The sequence below is a fragment of the Copadichromis virginalis genome, linkage group LG17 (assembly GCF_057382275.1).
Source record: "Copadichromis virginalis isolate Kocher_CV1m ecotype Utaka linkage group LG17, C_Virginalis_male_GT1.1, whole genome shotgun sequence".
In the NCBI taxonomy this organism is placed as follows: Eukaryota; Metazoa; Chordata; class Actinopteri; order Cichliformes; family Cichlidae; genus Copadichromis; species Copadichromis virginalis.
Window position 1 is genome coordinate 39,149,216 of NC_140634.1, and position 25,704 is coordinate 39,174,919.

At 44.7% G+C, this 25,704-nt stretch overlaps 2 protein-coding genes across 4 annotated transcripts in view; one reads left to right on the top strand and one right to left on the bottom strand.

The window, feature by feature from the left end:
• The window catches only part of tprb (translocated promoter region b, nuclear basket protein), a 21,494-nt gene extending 2,491 nt beyond the window's left edge, over positions 1–19,003 (top strand). The window contains exons 9-50 of the mRNA XM_085437827.1: positions 404–491; positions 616–756; positions 925–1,028; positions 1,157–1,354; positions 1,484–1,591; positions 1,706–1,932; positions 2,039–2,202; positions 2,554–2,696; positions 3,796–3,944; positions 4,098–4,260; positions 4,378–4,512; positions 4,601–4,741; positions 4,836–5,004; positions 5,381–5,547; positions 5,914–6,066; positions 6,155–6,271; positions 6,454–6,657; positions 6,744–6,931; positions 7,026–7,173; positions 7,278–7,415; positions 8,511–8,642; positions 8,771–8,901; positions 9,001–9,211; positions 9,374–9,520; positions 9,631–9,829; positions 9,953–10,146; positions 10,391–10,464; positions 10,774–10,970; positions 11,096–11,380; positions 11,481–11,635; positions 11,730–11,810; positions 12,069–12,257; positions 12,344–12,493; positions 13,815–13,908; positions 14,274–14,437; positions 14,536–14,627; positions 17,437–17,546; positions 17,628–17,726; positions 17,907–18,048; positions 18,200–18,321; positions 18,412–18,507; positions 18,786–19,003. Of these exons, the coding sequence (XP_085293953.1) occupies positions 404–491; positions 616–756; positions 925–1,028; positions 1,157–1,354; positions 1,484–1,591; positions 1,706–1,932; positions 2,039–2,202; positions 2,554–2,696; positions 3,796–3,944; positions 4,098–4,260; positions 4,378–4,512; positions 4,601–4,741; positions 4,836–5,004; positions 5,381–5,547; positions 5,914–6,066; positions 6,155–6,271; positions 6,454–6,657; positions 6,744–6,931; positions 7,026–7,173; positions 7,278–7,415; positions 8,511–8,642; positions 8,771–8,901; positions 9,001–9,211; positions 9,374–9,520; positions 9,631–9,829; positions 9,953–10,146; positions 10,391–10,464; positions 10,774–10,970; positions 11,096–11,380; positions 11,481–11,635; positions 11,730–11,810; positions 12,069–12,257; positions 12,344–12,493; positions 13,815–13,908; positions 14,274–14,437; positions 14,536–14,627; positions 17,437–17,546; positions 17,628–17,726; positions 17,907–18,048; positions 18,200–18,321; positions 18,412–18,507; positions 18,786–18,832 (6,156 nt within the window). The 3' untranslated portion in view covers positions 18,833–19,003. The remainder of the gene's footprint in view (positions 1–403; positions 492–615; positions 757–924; positions 1,029–1,156; positions 1,355–1,483; positions 1,592–1,705; positions 1,933–2,038; positions 2,203–2,553; positions 2,697–3,795; positions 3,945–4,097; positions 4,261–4,377; positions 4,513–4,600; positions 4,742–4,835; positions 5,005–5,380; positions 5,548–5,913; positions 6,067–6,154; positions 6,272–6,453; positions 6,658–6,743; positions 6,932–7,025; positions 7,174–7,277; positions 7,416–8,510; positions 8,643–8,770; positions 8,902–9,000; positions 9,212–9,373; positions 9,521–9,630; positions 9,830–9,952; positions 10,147–10,390; positions 10,465–10,773; positions 10,971–11,095; positions 11,381–11,480; positions 11,636–11,729; positions 11,811–12,068; positions 12,258–12,343; positions 12,494–13,814; positions 13,909–14,273; positions 14,438–14,535; positions 14,628–17,436; positions 17,547–17,627; positions 17,727–17,906; positions 18,049–18,199; positions 18,322–18,411; positions 18,508–18,785) is intronic.
• On the bottom strand, positions 18,621–25,307 carry prg4b (proteoglycan 4b). Of its 3 annotated transcripts, none has more exons than XM_085437830.1 (15): positions 25,203–25,307; positions 25,017–25,096; positions 24,568–24,684; positions 24,294–24,416; positions 23,436–23,516; positions 23,250–23,309; positions 22,742–22,801; positions 22,439–22,657; positions 21,748–22,236; positions 21,278–21,364; positions 20,921–21,057; positions 20,678–20,834; positions 20,417–20,524; positions 19,543–19,671; positions 18,621–19,118 (listed from the first exon to the last, which is right to left on the bottom strand). In XM_085437830.1, the coding sequence occupies exons 2-15, from the start codon at positions 25,081–25,083 to the stop codon at positions 19,015–19,017; spliced, it is 1,938 nt and encodes a 645-aa protein (XP_085293956.1). In that variant the 5' UTR covers positions 25,084–25,096; positions 25,203–25,307; the 3' UTR covers positions 18,621–19,014. The 3 variants fall into 3 exon arrangements, with proteins under 3 accessions (XP_085293956.1, XP_085293955.1, XP_085293957.1); XM_085437829.1 differs by having other exon boundaries at positions 21,748–22,239; XM_085437831.1 differs by lacking the exon at positions 23,436–23,516 and having other exon boundaries at positions 21,748–22,239; positions 25,203–25,305.
• Positions 25,308–25,704: the final 397 nt, after the last annotated feature.

Here is a 25,704-nt window from a genome sequence, read left to right on the forward strand (position 1 = left end):
TGTGGTGTGGTACCATTATTTCCAAGTTTGCATTGGTAAATTATTACGTTACGTTATGATTGTAGCGCCCGTGATCAACAACTTCTAAATTTGTTACCAGGATTCAAATTCAAAGATTCAAAGTGTTTATTGTCATGTGTCACAAGAGAAAAGTCATTTCTTTGTGCAATGAAATTCTTTCTTTGCTGACCCACAGATGCCGGTTAATTATTGTTTGTGTGTTCTTGGCTCAATAAAATTGTTATAAGGAACTTGTGATTTAAAAACATAATCTTTGAGTGTTTACATATTTAATTAAAATGACAGTGCTTAAGCTTTACGTTTGTAAATGCAATGAATGCCTGCATGTATTTGCTCGGCTTCTTTGCCGGTGTTTGTTATACTTCACCGTTTATTCTGGCAGGGAGCAGCTGCAGATTCTGAGGCCAAAAGCAAAGAGCTGAGTCAGGCGGTGGAGGAGCTGCACAAGCTGCTGAAAGATGCCGGTGAAGGTAAAAGGCTCCTCTGTAATCATGTTTTCTATCCTAGAAGGACAGAAGATGTTCAGTTTGTTTGCTCGTGTAGTTGCAGGTTGTTGGGATTTTAGAGTCTTTGTTTTTCTTCCCTCCTTGACAGCCAACAAGGCTCTCGAGGATAAGTTGCAGGAAATGAATGGCGTCACAGACAAAACTGTCGGTGAGCTAAAGGACAGGATTCAGGGCCTTGAGAAGGAGCTGGACAATGCCAATGAACTGCTGTCAAGTTCCAAACTTAGAGGTCAGTGGAGTTGATTTTTATTCCTGTCTTCATTTCATTGACATGCTGATTATTTGTAGGCAATGCAAAATTAATTTTCTGGAACTTCAGCCAAGCCTTGCGTGGATTTATTTTATTTATTTATTTATATTTAATGTGATCATTTGAACTTTCTCTTTGTCTGTCCAGGCCCTGTTGCCTCAACATCCATTCTGACAGAAGAGCAAATGACAACAATGTCTCCAACAGCCGCTGCTATATCCAAGATAAAACCTGGTATGAAGCTGACTGAGGTGCGTACAGCTCAGGGTTAAGTTTCATTACAAATTTCATTACTCTAGAGTTGTGTGTCTTGCTTGTTCGGATTTCTTACCGACGTGTGTTGAACTAACAACAAGATGTTTGATTATCACGTCTTCAGTTGTATACAGCATACGTGGAGAGCCAGGAGCAGCTGCAGTTGGAGCGGTTGGAGAACAAGCGAGTCAACAAGTATCTGGACGACATTGTGCAGGAAGTGGAAGCGAAAGCCCCCATCCTGAAAAGGCAGAGGGATGAGCATGAGCGCATGCAGAAATCAGTGGCCAGCCTTTCTGCCAAGCTGGAGCAGGCTGTTAAGGTTTGTAATGGAGCCGCGTTGTTTGCGTGATCAAATAGATTTTTGCTGCTTTTTAATTGACAAGAAAACCGTAAACAGTGACTGCTAATAACAAGCAACGCTCGAGCTTTCCGTTCACGTTTGTTACAGGAGGTTCACCGCCTGCAGAGCGAGGCCGACGAGGCCAACAAGCGCTCCTCGGTCCTGGAGAGAGACAATCAGAGATTTGAGCTTCAGCTCGCTGACATGGCTCAGCAGGTGGGTTCGTCCTTTTCTTTGTGTGGATAAACTTTGTCAGTCTTCAAAATAATGACCGAAATATTCAAATCACTCAAATAAAATTTCTCTACTACCCCTTATCGTTTCTTCTAGGTTTGCGTGCTGCTGATTGAGCTCGAAGAAGCTCGTGGGAACCACGTGATTCACGAGGAGGAGGTGAGCTCAGCTGATGTCAGCAGCACGTCAGAGGTGATCAGCCAACACTTGGTGACTTTCCGTAGTGTGGAGGAGCTTCAGAAGCAGAACCAGCGTCTTCTTGCGGCCCTCAGAGATCTCAGTGAAGCCCAGGAGAAGGAGGAGTTTGAGGCTACCGGCAATAAGTATGTTACAATGTTTACTACTTTTTAAAATGTATTTATTTAGCCAGAGTTTTGCATCTGACCTAAAATATTATCTCACCTTTTCCCCCACAATGAACTGTCTCAGGCACGGGGAGCTGGAGCAGAGTTTGGGGAAGGCCCAGGCTGAGCTGGAGTCTTTGAGAGAGCAACGCAGCCAGCAGATAAAGATGACCGAGTCCATTGTGAGGCAGAGGGACATGTACCGAGTCTTACTGGCTCAGGCGACCGGAGTCAACTTCCCACAACAAGGTAAGAACGTGAACACTTGCATCTTGAAAATCATAAACGAATACTGTTTATAGAATTCGATACACTAATTTCACAGCAGTTTTACACGTTACACAGAATTTGAATATTTGAATATTTGAGTTTGCATGTTGTTCGCTCTGGCTTCCTCCCACAGTGCAAAGACATGCAGTTAGTGTTAACTGGAAACTCTAAATTGCCGATAGGTGAGAGCGAATCGAATGTCTGCCTCTGTGTTCGCCCTGTGACAGACTGGCGACCTGTCCAGGGTCTGCGCTGCCTCTCCGCCCTCCCGCGACCCTGAAAAGGATAAGCAGAAGAGCACGGATGAATATTTGATTGTTTATCCACCAGGTACACCAACTGAAGAATTCTCCCTGACGTCTACCCCACGTCGTTCCCCCGCGGCCACTCCCACCGCAGGAACACCCACCGCTCTTGTTTCCATGGCCACAGAGTCTGCTGAGGCGTTGGAGGCCAAGGCGGCTCTGCGACAGGTGAGCTAAATTTGCCTCACAAGACGGAAACTGAAAATATTTATTTCTTTTATTTTATTCTTTTATTTCTTTTCTTCATTAAAAGCTTGGGACTTTGCATCGTGTTGCTCGTGCTGGCCACCAGATGGCACAGTGCCCACATAAAGACGTTTGTAGGTCTCTGAATCACAGACAGCAGTGTGTTTATTGGCAGACTTTATTGGCTTTTAAATGACTGCTTAGATTCTATCAAACGTTGGATGGCTGTAAATTTCCACCAACTCAACGAGGGAAAACTGAAGTCCTCATATGTGCTCCGGACAGATTTGTATCCCAGATAGTGAAAGCCCTTGGTCCTCTTTCTGTGTATGTTAAATCCTCTATCAGGAATTTAGGTGTCACTTTTGACTCGCTTTTTATTATTTAAGAAATGTGGCTAAGTTAAGCCCTATTTTATCTCGTCCTGAACTGGAGATAGCTATACATGCACTTATTTCCTCACGCTTGGACTGTTGTAACTCTTTGTTCATGTGTCTAAGCAAAGGTTCTCTGGATCGTCTGCAGGTTGTGCAAAACGCTGCAGCTAGACTTTTGACAAAATCCTCCAAGTATTCTCATGTGACACCGTTGCTGTTTCAGCTACACTGGCTTCCTGTTGAATTTAGAGTTCATTTTAAGATCCTGGTCTTGACATTTAGAGCCTTGCATAGACTGGCACCAGCCTACATCTCCGATCTGCTACAGCCTTACGTCCCCAGCAGGTCCCTGAGGTCATCTGATCAGGGCTTACTTGCTATAAAACAGACTAAGATGAGAATTAAGGGTGACGGAGCTTTTGCCACAGTGGCCCCGAGACTGTGGACTCTCTCCCTCAGACATTAAGATCTGTGGACTCGGTCGTTGTTTTTAAAAAAAAAACAACTCAAAACTCACCTTTTTAAAACTGTTTTTGGTTAAATTTCTGCCTGTTTTATATTGTCTGTTTTACCCTTTTATTATTTGTTATCTTATGTGCAGCACTTTGTGATTCTGTCTAGAAAGGTGCTATAGAAATAAAATTGTATTTATTTATTTACTAACACCTCTATCAAAGTAAATAAAATGTCTGGTTTCTTTGCAGTTGCAGGACGTCTTCTCCACCTATAAGAAGGAGCGCGCGGAGAGCGAGAAGGCGATGACCGAACAGAACGAGAAACTCCAGGAACAGCTCTCGGAGCTCCGCTCCCAGAATGCCAAGATATCCACACAGCTAGAGTTTGCTTCCAAAAGGTAATTTAAAAAAAGTGTGTGTGGGGGGGGTGTAGCAGGAACAGAACTTGGGAGCATGTGAACTTTTCAGGGGAAATGTCCACTGTTAAAATCAAACATTTAATCACAAGGACATCAGTCAGCAGAAGTGACGTCAGCTTTTTACGCTCTCAGGTACGAGATGCTGCAGGACAATGTCGAGGGCTACAGGAAGGAGATTGCTTCACTGAGAGAGAAAGGACAGAAGATGGAGGCTGCCACACAAAAGCTTGAACAGACCGTCCACACGTTGAATGAGGATCTTAAAGAGTCCAAGGAGAAACTCGCCATGGCTGAGGTTTGCCCCGTATCCAGTGTCATATTTGTGCTTCGGATCACTTTGGAGTTGGACGTGTCCCTGCTCCAGGATATACTGAGACACGTACTGTGAACTGAATCTCATCCACCTTTTCAGGGCCGTGCTGAGAACTTGCGTAAGGAGAGAGACATGCTGAAGCTGGTCGAGTCCCGGCTGAGTCAGGAGAAAGAGACGATTCTGAGCCAGCAGCAGAGCCAAAACCTGCTGCTGACCAACCTCCAGGCTATTCAGGTAATCTGAGGTTGTTTTTTTTCTGTCAGTGTCTGACTGTCACATCTTCACGTAAACAAAATTAACGTTACCTTTTCTGTTCTTTTAGGCCACTCTGGAGCGCTCTGAGGTCGACACACGTCAGCGTCTGAACAGCCAGCTAGAGAAACAGGAGCGAGAGATCTCCCAGCTACAGAAGAGGCTTGAACAAGAAGTGGAGCAGCGCCACCTGCTCAGCAGAAACCAGGAAGTAGGCATCCAATAAAACAGTTTCTATCATCTTTTGTAGGCCAGAGAAGGATGCAGATATAGTGCTAATGATTTTCTTTTTTTCATATGCACAGATTCAGTTAATGGATGCAAAGAGGCAGTTGGAGACACAAGTCGCCTTACACCAAAAAACAAAGGAACAACTTCATGCCGCCGAGTCTGAGCTCAACACCCTCAGGATGCAGCAAGGCAGCATCGAAGGGCGTCACATCCTGAGCTCCCCCTCTACACCGATCGGCAGAGGTCGGCATTAAATGTTTACAGACAGAAGTTGTTAAACTAACATTCACAATAAAATCCAGACACGTACAAACCTAAATTCTTTGTATGTTGTCGGGATGTCATGAAGTACCACGAGGCATGTTTAGCGTCGTCATTCTTTTGGATCCTACGTTCTAGTTTGAATGTTTGAGACACAAGTAAATTGCTCAGATGTTCCAGTTTTATCTGAACTTTTAAAAGCCTGAGTGTTGCACTCAATGTCTAAAACCGCGCTCCTTTTGAAAATCTGTGGGAACTTAAGCACAGGTTCTTCAAACTTAATTGGTATATTTGATTAGTGCACATTTGCGTCCCCCTTTCTCACACAACGACTTCAAAATGCTTTACTCGCTTGCAGGCCTGCCTGGTTCAGATCAAGACAGAGAGGACCTACGAGGCCGCCTGCAGCTTGCTGAAACGCGGGTTGAAGAGCTTGCAGAGAGCCTCCGGGCCACCACATCCAGCATGGAGCAGTACCAAGCGATGGCTCAGAGCCTCGAGGAATCGCTGGAGAACGAGAAACAGGTTGGGGGCTCGATCGTGAAACAACGTCAGCTCATAAAACATCCAAATAGGACAAAAAATATGAAAGTGGAAAACATTCAAAGGGTTGTTGCTGTTAATCAAATAAAAAGTTGTTTTAGTTTATGTTGACATTGTAACTTTATATGAAAGTACAGACGATACAGATGTGATTCAAGAAGCTTCACAGTCTGTTACTGTATGAAAGTTAAAAAGTAGCCACGAGGCAGCTCAATATTATTTATTATTGGTGTACACAATGATCAGGGTTGAGATTGTCTCAACAATTACAAATTTGGCACGTTAAGTTTTAAAAATCACGTAAATGTTTTGTTTTTCTAAATGTAATGTGACGTGTGTGACAACCAGGTGACGGAGCAGGCGCGCTCATCCATTGAAGGCCGTATGAAGGAGGCCGAGGAGCAGCGCTGCAGACTCGAAGAGAAGCTTCTGCAAGCAGAGAAAGAGAAGCAAGACCTGAAGGAGCAGAAGAAGAGTGTCCTGGCTGCTCTGGAGGAACAAGTACGAAAGCCTTGTTATAACCAGGCACAAGTGAAAAATGCGTTTACTTGTTTCTGTTACTGGAAACATTTTTGTTTGTTTGTGTTAGATAAATGACCTGAAGAGAAGTCTTAGCAGTGCCCAGGCAGACCACCAGGCAGCGCTACAGCAGGTTGCAGTCGTTGAAGCCCAGAAACAGCAGGCTATTAAGGACTGCCAAGATCAGGTAAGCAGTCATAATAAAATATTACATGGAGGAAAATAATCCAAGTGTGGAATATTCTGGTTTGAGGTCACTTAATGCAGGTAAAAATCAAAAATATGAAGTAATTTGTGGGGAGAGGGGAAGAAATGTTGAGAAACTCTGATATGCAGAGATTGACTCCAAACCTTCTTTTGCTCTTCAAGGTTAAACTGGCAGCTGAAGCTCAAGATAAATATGAGCGGGAGATGATGCTGCACGCAGCGGACGTGGAAGCCCTGCAGGCAGCTAAAGCCCAGGTCCTGCAGGCTGCAGAGCTCAAACACCAGCTGGGGGAGAGAGAGCAGAGGATCAGTGCTGAGCTACTGGAGGCCAGAGTGTCATGGGAGGAGCAAGAGAAGATCCTCAAGGTTTGTTTTACATTACATAAATAGATTAGATATGTTATGTTAGATATATTATGATATGTTTTAATTCGTCTTAACTCGTCTGACAGGAGGAGATGTCCAAGATGGAGAGCCGCTATGAGGAGCTGCAAAGGCAGAACACCCTCCTTCATGAGCAGATCCAGGCCATGAGCAGCAAGATGGCAGATAATTTGCAGCGTGCTGCCAGTGAAAGTTCCCTCAACATATCTTTGACTGAAGAGGGAAAATCCCAGGACCAGCTTCTTGAGATTCTCAGGTAACGGGCTTATCTAGCTTACACTGCAGGATGTTCTTGCACAATCATGATTTCACTATTTCTAAGAACGGTTGATCCGCATTGTTCATCACAGGTTTGTACGTCGGGAGAAGGAGATCTCAGAGTCTCGTTTTGAGGTCGCCCAAGGGGAGACTTTGCGTTACCGTTTGAGGGTGGAGCATTTGGAACGAGAGCTGAAGGAGGTGCAGGACAGTTTGAGCGCTGCTCGAGAGAGGATGCAGGTTTGTTTGTTTACTCGTTGACTCAGTAACTTCTGGTTTGCAGCTGTACCGAGCGCGCAGATCACCTACGGATTTTCTTTATCTTACACTTTACTCTGTTTCAGGTGACAGCGAAGACCCTGGCTCAGCACGATGAGCTGATGAAGAAGACGGAAACGATGAGCATCCTATTGGAGACAAACAAGAGTCTGAGAGAAGAGAGGGATAAGATGGAGCAGGAACTGCAGCAAACTCAAGCCAAGGTCAGTCTCACTGATGACTTGAATCTCACATGTTCTCCAGCAGTGCACTGGAGATTAGTTTCTCATTTGTACACTATAACCACTCGATTATCCAAATATTGCAAGTGTTTAAATTTGATGTTGACAACACCCACGAGAAGAGCGTTATTTTATTTTCCCTTTGACGATCAGTGCATGCTACGTGGAGTCTGGAAAGTCTTCTGTACATTTCAAATTTTGCGTTAACATCTACGTATTTTAAGAGTTTTGGTGGTCAAAGGTTATTGTGACCATAAAAATGTCCAAAAACACCAACATGTTGAATCTGAATGGTCAGCTTAATTTATGATCACTATTCACACCTGTAACTCACAGACAGGGTGAGTTATAGTGAATGAGTGCCCACGTATCAGATTTCTGTATAGTCTTACATACACTCACTGTGTTGTCATCTAACTGACATAATGCTTTCCGTAGCTGCTCACCCTAACCATCAAAAATGGATGCCTAACCGTGACCTAATTGTAACCCTGAGACTAAAACCACATTTTGAGTCTGAAAAATGCTCTGAAAAAAACTCACGGGGACCTGGATTTTGTCCCCATAAGGGCTGTTGGTCCCCACAAAGATATGTAAACACAGAAGATGTGTAAAAAAAAAAAAAAAAATTCAACCGACACTCGTCAGTCCGGTCGACATATTCGCACATGCGCAGACTTTTTGATGGGCGGAGCAATGTAATCATGCACGGATTTGCGCGTTAACAAGAGGAAGTCCAAACATGGACACCAGCTTCTGCAGGAACAAGCATTTGCTCGCAGATGAAACAGGGTGCTATTATTATGTTTTTTCTGTTGACTGCTTCTATTAGCTCCATCACTATTAGCAAACGTACTCATGGGCAAATAAATAAGTGACTCTTGTAAAAACGATCGCCAGTGGGCTCAGCCTATCGGTGATAGTCGACGTATTCATTCAATCGCCGAACCCTAACAGACACACAGAGTCTAGACAGACATAAACTGCAGACATGACAACTCGGTGGAGGAAATCAGCAGCAAAGCGGCAGCTATGTTTGAAATCTTCTCAGTGCGCGAGTATCTCTTGTGTGTTCAGGTGCAAAAGCTGGAGTCGGACATCTTGCCACTGCAGCAGGCCAACTCTGAGCTGAGTGAGAAAAGCGGCATGCTGCAGGCAGAGAAGAAGCTGCTGGATGAGGAAATCAAACGCTGGAAGGCTCGTACTCAGGTCGGTGCAAAGACCCAAATATAAACAAAAAGATTTTATTTTTCATATGAAGGGGAAAAATTACGTTTGTCATGAGACAGACTTCTAAGTTGTGAGATGAATGACTAGTTGTCCTTATGTCGCTCTAGCATTTGGTGAGTCAGCAGAAAGATTCGGATCCAGAAGAGTACAAGCGTCTGCATTCTGAGAAGGAGGCGCATCTCAAACGTATTCAGCAGCTGAATGAGGAAAACAACAGACTTAAATCTGAGGTGGTCAGGTGAGGAACTACATACAGGTGCTGAACTGGGCTCTCCTGGTCTGTTCTTTCTTCCCCTGTCTTCATTCATTTTAGTTTTCTCTTCTTTTCTCTCCATAGGACAAATAATCTTACAGCTTCCCTACAGAACCAAATACAAAGCTTGCGTGACAGTATGAGTAAGATAACCGAAGACAAGAACGGGCTGCAGAAGGAGATTGAGACCAAAAACCATGAACTCCAGGAGAAGATGCGAACCATCGCACAGATCAAGAAGATCGGACGGCGTTACAGGACGCAGTACGATGAGCTTAAGGTGGCGCACGACAAGGTACTTGTTACCATTACAGCTTAAACTTCAATCCAAAGCCTGAAGTTAAAGTGGGTGGTTGTAAAATGTGTTTTAATTTATCACGATCTGGTGATAAATTAGTTCATCAGTAGTACAGTTGTGCTTCCTTGAGGTTAAACTTTAACTCCATATGTACTCCAGCTTGTAGCTGAGGCCGCGGCAGGCCCATCCCAAGAGGAGGAGGCTCGTCAGGCCTCTGTTCAGGAGCTGCAGAGCCTCAGAGATTCTCTGAGTCAAGCTGAAGCTCGGAGTGCAGACCTAGAAGGACAGCTGGAGAACATGAACAAGGTAGGAAAACTTCCCCCCGTTTTATATGCGCTGATAAACCTCTATACTAAAAGTTCTTGGGAGGGTGGGAAAAAAGCAAGTGTTTAGACAATTCTGCACGCTTACCTTAGGTGGTCACGGAGCGCGAGACCGATGCACGTAACGCCCAGGAACAATCATCTCGGCTGCAGACGGAGCTGACCAGGCTGCGGCAGGAGCTGCAGGATAAAGCTTCTCAGGAGGACGCGCTCCGACAGCAGATGGCTGAGAAGGAGGAGAAGACCAGGAAAGCCATCGTTTGTGCCAAGCAGAAGATCAACCAGCTCATGGGTGAGGGGACTACCATAAACTCCTGATTTTTACCAGTTACTTGCTCTTCCTCACATCGCTTGGCTCTGCGTAACGAGCATCGCTTCTCACTTCGAATCTGTGACTTTTGCTATTTATGATCAGGCGCTAAAGACCAGTTGCAGAAGGAAAACGAGGAGCTAAAACAGCAGCGTGAGGAGCTGGAGGTGCGAGTGAGCGCTCTGAAGTCTCAATACGAGGGCCGTCTGAGTCGGCAGGAGCGAGAACTCCGAGACCTGCGAGGTCAACAGGAGAGACAAGAGCAGCGAGATGAGCCAGCTGAGGCAGGTCCCAGCAAGGTGAGGATGTTGTTTACTTTAGTCTACTTACACTGGTTCGCTGTGATATAAATATTTTAATGTTTTAGGTATGTGTCACACAACTAAAACACGATTATCTGCAAGCGTTGCTAAAATTGTGTCTTTATTTTATCAGTGTTCTCTATTTTGATGGCTTAACTATGTTGGATTGGAGAAGTACGGCGAGTTTAGTGACCGTTCGGCGTCCTGATTCTGAGCATTTTCTTTCTTTCGGTGCTTTTAGACCCAAGAGCCGCAGAGGAGCACAGAGCAGAGGCAGATCAGCCTGAAGACCACTCCAGCTGCAGACAGGGGCAGGTAGGGGCACTATTTAAGCATGGAGGAGTATTTAAAAAGTCTTACTCAGTATGCATCAATGCATTTCATGAGTTTTGTATTTGTCTTAATGCTGACTTTATTCATTTGACTGGTGGCTGGTCCACACTTGCACTTTTCTGAGTTTTTGCTGTTTGACACTCGTTTGGTCGTGCCGCTGACTTCTGCAATCTCAAAATGAAATGGCAGTGTAGGTGCCACGTCTGGACTTTGGAGGAGAGAGTATCATTTTCTTAGTGGATCTTTGAGGTCCAGAGAACAATGACTCATCCTAATGCTTGTCTCCGTCAGTGCCAGCACCTCCGAGCCTCCAACCGCCAACATTAAGCCTACACCTGTAGTTGCTACAGCCAGTAAACAGCCCGTCAACCCAGGGAACAAACCCACTCCGAGAGCAAGCATCAGGCCCATGATCACCCCAGCTCCTGTGCCCACTCCTACGCCCACTGCTACGGTCATGCCCACCACCCAGGTGGAGACGCAGGAAGGTAGGTTTAACGGCAAAGCTTTAGCTGAGCTGTTAGCGAGTCCGTGAGTAGGAAACTAACCGCAGGTTTGGTTTTTTTTAGTCATGGTAAAACCTGCAGTGTTTGTAATTTTTATTCTTGGACAGTGATGCAGCCAGCTGAAGGGCCACCAGTGGAGCACGTGACCGTGTACGGCAGTGCGAGCGGCTCGGTGCGTTCCGCCAGCCCCAACGTCCAGACGACCTTAGCTAGCCCCATGCTCACTGTGCAGCAGACCCAGACACAGGCCACCGCATTCGTTCAACCAACGCAGCAGCAGAGCATGACCCATACAGAGCCAGCCAATCAGGAGCCACCGCCTGTGGCGATCGAGGCCACGCCTAGCTCGCAGGTGGAGCGGCCGTCAACGTCGTCCTCTGTGTTTGGAACCGGTGAGAGATGATGTTTTTGAAAGCCGAGGCGATATTTTGTTTTAGACGACGAGGTTTTTTCTTAATTCTTTAACCAACGATAGCCACACTTTCTCTCCAGTGTCAGCAACACCGGGGACATCAGCAATGTCCAAGCGTCCTCGGGAAGAGGAGGAGACCGCCAGTGTGGTCACTGACACTGAAGCCACTCAGGAGGACACCTCGCGGGCTCCCATATCAAAGAAGCTGCGCATTATCCAGAGAGTGGGTCCAGAGGTGAGGCTGGACTGATGCACATAAAACTCCATGGTTTTGATTGTTTGTTTGTTTTAAATTTGAGCGAATGTTGATGCGCCGGTTCTGATTGTAGGAAGAGGTGCTGGCCGAGGATAGCGCTGAGGCGGAGGGAGTGGTGCCGACAGACAGTCTAGACGGTGGAGAAGGAAGCCAGGTTGGCCCAAACATTTTTAGTTTTGTACATCAGCTGATAATTACCATCATTTAAATCTTTGCAGTGATTAAAAGTAAATAAATAGACTCAATCTCAAAGCTGCCAATGAGGATTTCATAATGTTGTACCATAAAACAGTTTTCACCATTGTAGCAGTACCATAAAGTAGTCTTGTGATAATGTTGTCACATTCATGCAGGAATTGTGCTGGTATCTAGTTTGCATGATGTTTTGCGTTGTCACTTTTTCGCCCCGCAGACGGAGGCGTTTTCCACGCTGGAGGATGGAGATGAAGGCACAGCCTCCCAGTCCCTTACAATGGAGCAAGAGGTTACCCTGAGCCAAAGCGAGACCACGCAACAACTGCAGCAGGAAGTGATCGTTATCGTAACGGACACAGAGAGTGACGAAGAACAAGAGGAGGAGGAAGACGAAGACGAAGAGCAGGTACGGCAGTTTTGTTCAATTTTTTTTTTTTTAAAGACGACATTTAAAACGGTGAAAATTTGTCTTACAAATTTGCCGGTTTCCAGGACTACGATGACGAGGATGAAGAAGATGAAGACGAGGAGGAGGAAGATGACGAGGAGGATGATGATGACGGAGAGATGGGAGAGGAAGGAGAGGACAGCAATGAGGGCAGCGGCGATTGCAACGAGCCCTACGAAGGAGACGACACAGAGGTAAGAGTACCTGCAGCTCCAGCTGTGACCTCTGCCACCCACACGCCGTGTTAACCCTTCCCACTCGCTGCCTTTCCCGCTCACACACTCAGTTTTTCCACACGCTCTCGTTTCACCGTCACTTACATGCTGCCCCTGTGTCGTAACGTCCTGTCTGCGCGCCTGTGTTGACTTTAGCTGTTTACATTTTTACTCGAGTCTTCGTTGCACATATTCAGTAGGATGAGTCAGTGTCTGCAAGGGAACAGCTAACGAGCTTTTTACTTGTAATCTTTGTGTGAGGTTTTGGAATAATGATACACGTGTTATATTTTATATGCATACAAATGCATACATTTTAAATTAAAATGTATGCATGCTGTAGGCATTTTGTTCATTCCTAAGTTGAGTTGTGAGTCTATACCAGCCAAAATACTGTTTTTGGTTATTAGCATTTAAAATATAAAGGCTCTCTAAAAGTAACACAGAATTAGCTGCCTTTCCAAAAAACCCCAAAAACCTTTCAGAAGTAGTTACGGTTTGCATAAAACCCTGTTTACTGTTTCCCTGCCAGGCTTCTACACTTCTAATGGGCCAACATTTCTACACAGCTAGGATTTGGCACGTTCTTGACAGCGTTTAAGTGCATTTTTAGCGTTTACATGTGGACGGAGATATTTTTCAAAACTGCAGTTTTCAAAAGTAGCCTACGTCCACACATACACGGGTAAGTTTAGTGACGGCAGCGGGGAAAAAGCTGTTTCTGTAACTGCATCTTGGCGCTAGACACCTCCAGAGAAGCAGCTGAAATTAACTTAAAGTCATTAAATTTTTGGTTTTATTTTGTTGTATTTATCTGCGACACCTTAAAGGCCGGTTCGTGAAAATATTGTCGGGCACAAACCGGTCTGTGGCGCAAAAAAGGTTGGAGACCGCTGCCGTAGAGGACGGGACCGTTCTTAAGAATCGATAAAGCCATCCGTAGTACCTGTTTAGAGTACAGGGAGGCTAAGCCGGACTCGCCTGTTAGACCACTGGACCGTCTCACTATCTGATTCAGAGTTTTTCTCTGTGACGGAGGTCAAACTTCTTCTTTTTTTTTAACCTCTCGGCTTCTCTCACGGTTGTTTTAGTGAATCATAATCTGCATGTGATGCTCTGCCAGTATACCCTGGCACTGCTCCGTTTTATGACCTTTCTCTTTCGGCGTTTCCTCTCACTCATCAAAGTTATGTTACTCATTGGTCTTACCTTCGTTTGCCAAATTTAGCCTTTTTTAAACTCTGAGTGGTTTTGAATTTCTTCTTTGACTCGTTTCCTTTTATTTCCCCTCGTTTCTCAGGGAGCTGACGTAACGGAGCCGGGCACTGAGACGGAGGAGAGTCTGGGGGCGTCCGACTCCACCCAAAGGCCGGCGGATTCCCAGACACCCAGCTGTAAGCTCCAGGAAACCCTGTCGAATACGTAGCTGTGCCTCAGACTCTGCATGCGCTCACAAACCGTCCCGCCATCCAATTAGTATCCACAGTCTGCGATGACTGAGAAAGATGTCGTGTTGTGTTTTCTGTCTGAAAGCGGGCGTAACAAAGGTCACTGCTAAGAAGAGATTTGCTTTACGGGAAAAATAAGCAAATTAACCCGACTCACTTATGTTTTAGGTAAAAGGAGGTTTAAATGTCACAAGTAACTGAGATACTGATTATAAAGGGAGTTACTTTGTTTACATTTTTGGTGTTTTAAAGTATATTTATCTAAAATCTTATTTTCTCTTGTTCATTTGAAACTTTGAATTCTGCTTTAGTTGAGAGTGGCACAATGGAGGCTTTCTCTGCAGAGCAACCCACAAGTTCTGGTACACGCATGCCCCAGTCGCCACGGAGACCAGTGCATCAGCTGCCTTCACAGCGTATCCCAGTGCGCCGCCAGTCAGTGGGCAGACTTGCTCCCGGTGTGCCGGGCAGCGCTGTGAGTCACATCGAAAGGCTGAGAATTTACATCATGATACTCCTACGAACCTCTGTGTGAAACCTTGACCCCCTTTTCTTCCCTCTTTCAATCTGCAGCAGCACTTTTTCGATGAGGATGACAGGATGGTTCCCAGCACTCCCACTCTGGTGGTGCCTCACCGCTCTGATGGTTTCGATCAGGCCATCCAGTAAGTGTCGCACACATCGGGCCGCAAGTTGGAACACAGAAAACCTTTTAAAGGTTTTAAGGAACTACACGTTTATACAAACAGTGAATCATGTCGAAACTTCTCCTGGTTTCATTGTGACCTGTAGTTTGTGTAATTCCACTGAAAAATAAATCTTGTCAGTGGAAAAATAAATATTTTGCAAATGTAAATTAGGCTGGTTGTATAAGTGCACAGCATTACACTAGTACTCTGTTGATGCACCTTTTGATTTGTTCAGTTTTCTTGGGTAGCAGCTGGCGTGATACACCGTAGTGTAGTTTCCCCACTCTTTGTTGCAAAGCACTCAGATTATGAGGACATCTCTGCACCTCCGTCTTCAGCTCACACCAGTGACGTGGCTCCGGCTGGCTCATTCAAAACTTCAGTTTTCTGTTTGTTGTTTTTAAATGCATCCTCGGTCGTGTTGAAAGGGGAAATTCTTCTCCATGTGAACAAACAACACTTTGTTTTTGTGCTAAACGAACTGTTGGACTTGCAGACTAAAAATTAACCTTGGTCTTAAGGTTGGACGAATTTATCACCCATCGACGATAGGGCTGTTGGATATAACGATATATATCAGATGACGATGTGAAAACGTCTATCGTTTCATTTTACGCTGTCGTTTGTTTCGTGGTGTCGCAAAATAAACTTTTTCCGTCAATAATTTTTCATCGTTTTGATGTCACTGTAGAATTTCTGAAAGTTCTCTGATATGTAACATAACCACACTACGGACGGACAAGCGACTGTTTTATGCGTTGTCGTTGGCAACAACGACGGTAACACCATCGCGTGCCTCCGCCGTCCATTTGATTATTTTTAACATAAACCTTTCACAATAAAGCTGAAGATCCTGCGGAGATCTTTCAAAATAAACTGAATTACGTGAAATATGATGCAGAGTGTTTACGGATGAGAAGCTAAAAAGAGCTGTCGGGTGCTAAAAAATAAACCTTAGAACAGGCTTTTGCCCGCAGCCGTGTAATAAATGCTCACAAAGAAAACTGCAGCTGTTTAAACTTATGTAACACTCGACTCCAGCTACACGACGCGCAGCTGAAAACACTTCATGCAAGTTGAGCTGCCTGAGATTCACAAAATTTACAGAAAATGTAAAATGTTTGATTATATGTCGTTGTGACGATAAATGTCTGATATCGGGATATGAGATTTTGGTCATATCGCACAGCCCTAATCAACGATGAGCTGAGCCGTTCACCGGTCGTTTTTACAAGAGCGATTTATTTATTTATTTATTTATTTATTTATTTATTTGTCCTTGAGTAAGTTTGCTAATAAGGTTGGTTGAAGCTAAGGGGAGCAGTCAACAAAAAACGGTAATAGTGTGCAGCGATTCACTTACTCAAACTCATAACAGAAGGAAAGAAGGGCAGTGGTCTATGTTCAGAAAAAACAAAACATGTAATTTAAATTAAAGAAAACACAGAAGAAAAACTGGCTTTTTTCCATTATAACTGCGTTTATCTGTCTTACGCACTCAACCAAACAACAAATACCAAATTAAACAAGTTAAAAATCAAAAAGTTTCTTCAGGCGAACAGAAATTAAAAAAAAAAAAAAAAATCCCCAACTTTAAGTCTTTTGTGCAGTTTGGTGCATTTCAAAAAAGTAGCTGTATTATATTATTATTATATTATATTAATACTGAAACAAACAAAGTTTTCTAAGCACACAAATCAGTCTGTGCATGACTACGTTGCTCCTCCCCTCATAAAAGTCACCTGCGTGAATATATCACCTATCGTGATTTAATGGACTGATGAATGTTGGTTGGAAAAATTGTACATATAACTTGACCAGATCTCATCAGACAGAAACACATTGTTTTATACACTATCAGTCAAAAGTTTGGACACTCCTTCTCATTTAATGTTTTTTCTCTATTTTCATGACTATTTACATCATAGATTCTCTCTGAAGGCATCAAAACTATGAAGGAACACACGTGGAATCATGTAGCCAACAAAAAATTGTGAAATAACTCAAAACATGTTTTAAAATTTAGATTCTTTGAAATAGCCGCCCTTTGCTGTGATTACTGCTTTGCACACTTGGTGTTCTCTCGATGAGCTTCATGAGGTCGTGGTTTTCCAGCTCCTGGAGTTTTCTGGGCTCTAATCTGAGGTGTTGTTAACTTGTGATCCGATGCTCGGATAAATTCGTCTTGTTCTTCCTTTTCTGGGCCGGTCCTCATGTGAGCCAGTTTCCTCGTAGCGCTTGATGGTTTCTGCGACTGCACTTGGGGAGTTTTCGCAATTTCAAACTGACTGACCTTCAGTAATGATGGACTGTGGCCTCTCTTTACTCAGCTCATTGAGAGAAGGGTTTGCAGCGCTGTCAACAAAGCAAAGAACGGCTACTTGGCAACAAATTTAGATTCCATAGATCTTACTTAATATATGTGATTCTTGAGTTTGTATCTACAGTGTGGAAAGAAGTAAAAATACAGAAAAATGACTAAATGGGAAAGTGTGTGTGTGTGTGTTAATGTTTTAATGGGAGGAAAATCTGCAAAGAACTACTGTGTTGTGTGCTACATTATCCTGTAGCATACATTACTGTAGTACAGCACGTGTATAGGCCACAAACATGCAGTCATGTAGAGCTGTCTGACTGCATCTCCTCAAACTGAGACTTGAGTTCGTATAAACCAGCCTTTATTCATTCAAACTTGATCATTTGCTTCTAAAATAAAATCTTAACTGGTCCGTTTTGGTCGCTCCACAGTCGCCTAATTCACGTTCGTGCTTCTTTTGTTTCTCAGCTCGCCACAGGTAGCTGGCGTGCCGCGCTTCAGGTTTGGCCCTTCAGAGGACATGCCGCAGACCAGCTCTTCCTCACACTCTGATCTGGGTCAGCTCGCGTCACAAGGAGGTAATCTACCAAATGTTAACCCCAAAGAACCATCAGTACGCACCACAGTCTCTTTAACTGCAAACTAATTCTTCTCTTCAGGTCTTGGGATGTATGACAGTCCCCTGTTTTTAGCCACTCACGAGGAGGAGTCTGGTGGACGCAGCGTTCCCACCACTCCGCTACAAGTTGGGGCTCCAGGTATTTGTCTGTCTCTGTCAGTCTGATGTGAAGGGATGTGTCCGTTAAAGCATGTCGCACTGCCTTTTCCCGAGCTTCCTCAAAACTATCTTTTCTAGGATAAGTGTGATGAAATTTGGGTTTGGGAGCACTACAAGTTACTGGAAAGTTGAAATTTGTTTTCATCTTTCTATCTTCCAGTAACTGTTTTCTCAGAAGTGGCTCAGTCCGACACAACAGAGCACGCCTCTCAGTCTGTTCCCATGGTGAGCACATCAACACCAGGAGCTGCCGGTGCAGGGGAGGAGAGAGACGACGTCTTCCTGGAGCCAGACACTGATCGGTGAGCCTCGCCCTCTCAGCAGCTTGTCACTCCTCGAACTTCTGCCTCTTTGAAACCTTTCGTTCCACTCGGTTTCAATAACTTCACCAAAATGAGAGAAGTTACGAAGGTCACAGTTTACATAATCCGAGGTGCATTTTGCTTGATTCAGGCCCGGTGCTGAAGTGTCGATGGACCCCGTGGTGTCTCAGGGCGATATGGAGGAGTCGAGCCAAGCGTCCGACAAGAGCAGCCTCCCCTCCACCAGCCAGGAGCCTTCCTCCAGCTCTGCAGGTGCACTGCAGCCTCGTGACTGTGCCGTTCCCCATCTGTTTTGTCTTTGTTGCATATTCAGTAGGTTATGTTTGTTTTTGTTTTTTTTAGATACAAGCAGCGCTCCACCAAAACAGTCCCGGCCCGGGCCCAGCAGACAGCTCCAACGATGGCCGGACAGCCGCGGCGGCCGCATGAAGAGAGGAGGTAACGCGTTTGAAAGCTCGTGGTAACAGTGATGTAACACGAACGTTATAATGGGCACAAGACTGAGCAAAGATTTTATTACTGCTTTAAATGGCCACTCATAAAGGACTTCAGACATTTCATTCAGGCTTTTATTAATGAAAAGCACGACAGGAAACACGGTACATTCATTGTGGTTATTCAGAACACATTTTACTGTCACCATATTTTTATTTTTTTATTAATTTTTTTACATCAGTGCAGCAAACCCGTCTAAAAACATGCTTCCATCTCCACAGGTCAAGCTTTTCCGTCATGGAAACAGGGGAGAAGATTCGCCCGATGAAGGAAAAATCAAAGTAGTTCCCTTCAGGAAAGCTCAGACTGATCTGTTGTTATGAAGCGTGTTTGGCTTTGATTTAGTTTCATTTTGTTAATGCGATTAGATACTTTCTTGTTATTGGGTCCATCCTGATGTGTTTTATGATGATTATAATAAACTTGCAAAGCGAAAACATTTTTGTTGTTTTACTGTGAACATCTGATGAAGTTGTTGGACTGCGGTGATGAGCCGGCCGCAGGAGGAGCGATGACGGGACGTTCACCATCCAACCTCACGTTGTAGGATTTTGCTGCAGAAGCAGAATAAACAGAAAGTTCATTAGACGATTACATTAATAGCTGATACTTACAAAACAATATTTTCCTTCGTGCCGCTCTATATTCAGGTAGACTGGCATGAACGCGGCACAGAGCTGTTTATCAACACGGTCGCTGCTACAGTTTGTAGTGGGCAGCTCGTCCACGGACACCCGCCTGTTTTCTTACGCATCACCATTGAAATGGAAATCTTGACTGTGGGAACTGCAATAAATCTGAGCTGCAGGTGAACACCCTAACACACACACACACACACGTGGACGGACACGTGAAGGACATTCTGTGCTTCTGAAGTTGAGCAACAAAGGCGTGCGTAAACACCACTGCTGCTTTAAACACTGCCAAACCGCATGCTTTTATTCCAGCTCTGTAAACAGTGCGGTGTGTGTGACTTACGTCCTGAGAAGACAAAGTATCTGTAGCCCTCTGGTTCGGCGGTTGTGGGAACAGACACGGCGGCTGTGACGGCGGGCGGGAAGCCTCTCCAGGAAGTCCGAATGTTGATGACCGGTCCTAAAACGGGGGCTGGAAATGAAACGATCCGGTTTAAAGTTGTGCCATGAAGCCAAACCGTACTGGCGTTGTCCAGTGCAGTGTTTTTGTTTTGTGAACAAACCCTTGTTCATCCCATAAACCGTACGATGGGTGTTTGTTTCCATTTTGCAGTTATTTGCTCCTCTCCACCAGCTATGACTCGCTTTTTCGGTGCAGTGTGTGCGCTGCAGCTCGTGTACACGTTTAAGCCAAAGTCTAAGCATGGAGCCAGTCATACGTCTGTAAACACGCTTAACAATAGTGAGGATTGTCCGGGGTTCGCTTCACGAAGTTCACGCACAACTATTGTAAAAGTTAGTGTGCACAAACATAAAGAGAGGTATTAAGTTGTTCTTTATGAGTTATAGAGAAAGGGAAAATGTTCAAATTCAGTGAATGGAAATTGGATTCATACTTGTTGGATTCTACATTAACTTTTTAAAAGTGGAGGCAAAGTTGTTGAACCACAAAAACACAATGATATAATGTGGTGTAAATATTATATCAGAAATGTCGTTATTATTACTGCAGATTATCAGTAAGGAAGCTGATTGAATGCTGACCGATAACTCGTGGCGAAGGGGCGGGATTACTTCCTGCTCTTCTATATGTAACTGAATCAGAACAGGTAACGGTGAAATGTTTTGGCTTTATGTTGTGTAGCTGTGTCTCTTCTTTTCTTTGCTAAATGAACTTTGTATATTGTTTACATGATCGAAATAAACTGATTGGTTACCTGCTTGTCGAACTACTCGGTTGCGGACTGTGTAAACGTCATACTGGACTTTCTTGCCACATGTTGGCCTGACACCAGCCTGGTATGAATACTTCTGAACCATTCCACCTAGAGGAAAAGAAAGTAAACATCTTAAAACCTTTTTATGTGTTCAAAACAAACATTGTACACATTGTTTATTACAATTCTCTTTCTGAAGCAATGAACAGCAAAATCTATCTTTTCTGGTAGTTTAATAAGCTCCGCCCCCCTAATTTTTACCTCTCTTGAAGAAGTAGACTGACTCTGCCCTCCTCTTGTACTGGGGCACCGACAGGGCGGCCGTGATGTGGCCCCGCAGCCCGTCGAACCCCGTTGTAATGACTTTGGGGTAGCCGGGGTCCAAAGCGTCGTTTTCAAATCTCCAGTACTGACTTCCCTGTGAACACCATGCAGTGTTAAACTCTGGGCAGATAAAGGGTAACGCTGTTCGCTCAGTGGTTCTGCTGAGATTGGTCCGTTTACCTTGAAAATGTACGTCTTGCCCTGGCAGTTACAGCGGGTGAACACGGTGTCAATGGGTGACGGGACGCCCCACTCCTGGGTGATGCCTCTGGGTGGACCTGGCACCCTGTTACTATCCAGCAACCAGAAGTAGTGACCTGTAAAAGTGATAATATCACTATATAGGGTTTTAGATAAGCTATTGTAACATTGTAATTTCATTCTCTCAGTTTAATGCTTCATAATAATTTCCCCTCAGTTCTCCCCGTCTTCAATGCATTCCGTTAGTTTCTCTCTTATATGCAAATCCACTGTTGTTGGACTGGGATGACACGACTGATCCTTTTAGAGTTCAACCTGCACAGGAGCTGCACTAACCTCTGAACACCACCATTGTGCCGTTCCTCAGTGTGGTGACTCCACTGACGGGCCGCCCGCTGCATAGGTTTGTATCGTTGCTGTCATCTGGGGAAAGTAAAGACACCCGTGGGAATAAACACCACCCACCACGTAATCCCAGACTGTGTTTCTGGGCGTTGACTGTCATTTTCTGCTGTTTTTGTGAGCTTGTTTTCACCTCTTAAATGTGGCTGAACTTTACTTCCAATTTCGGAGGAATGTCAGATTTATTTACAGCGTGAGGGAAAATGAAAAAACAACTGAGTTCATAAAACTGGTAGCTGCCTGTGATTACACGTAATCACAGGCTGCGATCGTGCCAGACTCGTAAAACAAATTAGATTTTCGGAAATTTTGGTACTTGTGCCCATCACAGAGTGAGTCCCTCAGGTGTTTTCTGCATGTGACATAAAGAATCTGGTCAAATTATTTTTTTTAAACAGTCTTACCTGCTTGGTAATCTCCTGTATCGTCTATATTCCGGGTTTCCAGGGGCTTCGTGTCAGGTTTAGAAGTGGGCTTAGCTGGGTCTGGCTCGTATGGCTCTGGTTTTTCCACAGGTGGAGTCGGCTCTGGTTCTTGAGCCCCGGTGGGTTTGGAGGTCTGCAGATCGTCTGTGGCAATACTCCACGCTGCAGTTGTGGGTGAGGGAGCGTGGGTGGTCACAGCTTCAACCATTGATATCTCCTCAGATCCCACTGAGGAAGCACTGGTGGAAGGAAGAACTGAAGGGTTGCTTGCAGTGGGTTCCTCTGGGATGGTTGAGGAGGCAGAGGTGATGGTGAGCACTGAGTTATCTGGTTCATCAGAGGGAAAGACAGCATCCATAATAGCCACTGCTGGTGTCTGCGCGTCCAGCTGTGGGGAGCTGGTTGAAGAACTAGGCTCGACTGAGGGTACTGAAGTTGATGTTGGCTCGCTGGAAATGTGGTCAGCTGCTGCTGTGAGCAGAGAGAAAGTCATATCACTGTAAATCAAGTCTTTTAATCGATTTAATAAAATAATTAAATATCAATTTGCATATTTTAGTTGCAATTTGTATCTTAGTTGCTACATTTGAGGTTTTTTTCTGCACTCTATTGCTAAAGTAACTCACAAAAACTGTATGAATCAAATACCATAAACAGATATCTCACATACTCGTGCTGTCACTCGGGGCCTCTGCAGTGGTGCTGACGAGGTCGTCGTTGTCTGAAGGAGTCCTCGCTGCAGTCGGGGTGGCCTCGGTGGAAATCTCACCCAGCGGGTCGACTGTGGAGAGCTCATAGTCACTGCTGATCTCCGGGACTGGACTGGCCTCCAGATCTTCAGGTTCAGTTTTAGAAAAGTCTTCAGTGGGAAAGATCGGGCCAGACACATCTGTGAGAATGTGACGAGAGCGAGATGAGGTGCGCACTTGGACGTAAGACTTGTGTAACTTTAGTGGGAAAGAGCTTTGCTCACCATCAGTGGGATCATCTGGTGGATGTGATGTTGGACCGACCGGAGGAACTGAAGAGTCATCTGTTGGCAGCAGCAGGGTTCACACAAACAGTTTAATCATTTAATCGGCCATCTTTATTTTTCCTACATGTCCTCCTCCGGACTCTGGATGCAAAAGTGTTCAGAGCTTTGATTGAAGAAAACTCCCAGAAAATGTCCTGTCCTCATTTCTGGCATCATTTAGCGCTTTCCTCTCTTGTGACTCAGCCCAACCCTCCCACACACAGTCCACTCACAACAACCTTGTGTTTCATTTGGCCTGTGAGGCTAATGCCCCTGGATTTAGCCCCGAAAATAAACCACTGTGACAAATTCACAGCCATAAACATCCTCCTGACGTATGCGTTTTAAAATCCACCGAATCAAGTTCACGACAGTCATCAAAGTGACTGAGTGAGCATTTGTTCCTGTCATTAGAGCCAAATGTTGGATAGCTTTCTCTAGCAAAGTTCAAAAAGAGCAAACTCACCTTCATCGTTTCCCTCACTGAACGTAGAAAGCTGGTCTGTTGCCTCTTTCAAAGTTTGATCTGTGGGAACGTTCACGAACGAGAACAAAAATCACCATTATTGGTGTAGCCCCCATAAAATCTGCCTTTAACCCCAAATGACTGAAAATCTAGGAGGAATCGAACCTTTTACCAAGAAAAATTTACCTTTGGATTTGTTATCATTTACATTATTGCATGAACTAGTCTTCTTTGCTGCTGCAGCACTGGCCTCTCCACTGTTCTGTTCTGCAGCAATTACCAAGACAGAAATTATTGTCAAACGTTGCATCGTTGCAGATTACTGCATGCGCTGCATGCTGCGGTTATACTGCCGTACTGTGCATGCTGGTGATGGACATGCAGGCAGAGTTAGAGTGGGGATGTCACATTCATCCTGGTCTAAGGAGCTTGGAAAGAAAAACGTCTGGATGTTTAACCTCTCAGCCGAGAAGCTTCTTCAGTTCTAGGGTCAAATGGTGGAGAGTCCCAGAGCCCCCTTGGTGTGGTAAGCCCCGCCCTCTGTTCAAAGATGGTCGTTCACAGTGGACATAGATGTTTCTGTCAAACCATCTGTCTTCTCTTTCCAAAATGTGAACATTAGCATCCTCGAGAGAGTGACCTTTGATCTTTACCTTTGTCCCCACCATTTGACCCTAGAACTGAAGAAGCTGCTCAGATGAGAGGTGAAACGTCTTCAAGCAACTTAAAGAAGTCCAGACGCTTTTCTTTCCAAGCTCCTTAGACTACGATGACCTGGATGACTGAGAACCTTCACAGACACATTCATCCTAGTATCTTCCTCCCGTTTGTGCACAATATGCGTCACAAATTGCCATAATTATATAATAACAACGTGCATGAGCTGATGGTATATTATATTGATGACTAAATGTAATCTGTTACATAAGGGCTGTATGACTCCACAGATGAACTAAGGAGGATGATGATGAAATCTATCTGTTTAGCATGCATTAAGAATCCCTCACATACACACAGGAGTTGAATGAGCTAGAAAGGACCAACCTTGTGCATCGCAGTGGTTCTTGTAGTCCGGACAGCACTGGTTGTACGTTATGCAGTCAGAGTCACAGCTACACAGCCGGCCTCGTTTGAAGTTTTCTCCACAGCGCCCCTTACATGAGTTTTCTGTTGCGCACAAACATCATAATAGACGCACAAACACAGTGAGACTGCACGGCTGGTTGTTAGACGTTATTATATGTAAGGGTTCAGCAATGGTGACCAAAAATCTCAATTCTGCTGGATGCTACAGATCCAAAGAATGAAAAGGCCTCACTTGTGGTGCACTGAGATTCATAGTCGTTGCAGCACTCGCCATAAGACAGACAGTTATAGTCGCACTGGCATCTGTAACCCCTGTAGTACTCGCCACCGCACCGTCCTCTGCAGCTCGCTGTCAGTAACAGTAAAAGAAGGATAAATGTCAGAGGCAGAGGGTGCAGCGATGAGACGACACGTGCGCTCCTGATGTGTCCCGCTTGAGGGCACAGTCTGTGCAACCCTGCCAGAAATTGATTTCTGCTGTAGTGACAAATACATAAGGTACACATAGGTTCCCCCTCAGGTAAATAATTATTTAACAGAGTAAATATGAACGAGTACAAGCAGAAAAAACCTGAAGCATTCCAGGAAAGGCTTTCATTAAAAACAAATGAAACCAAAGAATATTAAAGAATGGAAACCAGTTTAATGTTTCCATGTTACAGGATGCCAGGTTATACTCACTCTGAGCGCCACTAAACGTCAAAGCACAAGCCAGAAAAATAAGCGCACAAAGTAGCGTGGAAGACATCCTCCTGTAGAATCTGAAAGTAGACACAAAAGCACGCACACAAACTCCATCATATTTCCAGTGATGTTTCTGACTGATGTGCCAAAGAGAGACAACACGGGAACAAAAACGTGGCTTACCTCGCCGGAGCCTCGGAGCACTGCTGAAGGTTCGGCTCTGCCTGCTTTTAAAAGGCTGAGAGCTGCAGTGTGACCTCCCCTGTATCCTGTCTAATTAAATGTGCAGTGATCTCACAGGCTGTAGGGAGGGTCCTCCAGTCCAGACTGCAGGTCCAGACAGCATGATTCGCCACAAACAGCTGGAAGGACATCAAAACACGTGTGTCGGACTTTACACACTTCCGAGCAAAAGAAGAAGAAAAAAAAGAAAAGTGTCTGAACCCGACTGTTCACAAGTAGGAAATTCTTTTAGCTTCATCCCAGACTTTAAAGCTTCCAAATAAAAGTCACATGGACACTCAAATAGCAGCTGGCTGTTTTCTGTATATGTTCTATATATCTGTTTATTGTGAATCTGATTTCCCCTTACAGCTGCCATCTATTTTAGAATAAAGCACATACGCACTAAAACTATTCTTAGACAATTTACATTTACTACATCTTTGTTTTAGCAATTATTAAA

What these genes read in the sequence shown, in the direction of transcription:
- prg4b (XM_085437829.1), bottom strand. Translation starts at nt 25,083, where the DNA reads ATGTCTTCCACGCTACTTTGTGCGCTTATTTTTCTGGCTTGTGCTTTG. An exon ending in GACGTTTAGTGGCGCTCAGA is followed by an intron (nt 24,685 to 25,016) that starts GTGAGTATAACC and finishes TGTTACTGACAG; the next exon opens with CGAGCTGCAGAGGACGGTGC. An exon ending in GGCCCCGAGTGACAGCACGA is followed by an intron (nt 22,240 to 22,438) that starts GTATGTGAGATA and finishes CTCTGCTCACAG; the next exon opens with CAGCAGCTGACCACATTTCC.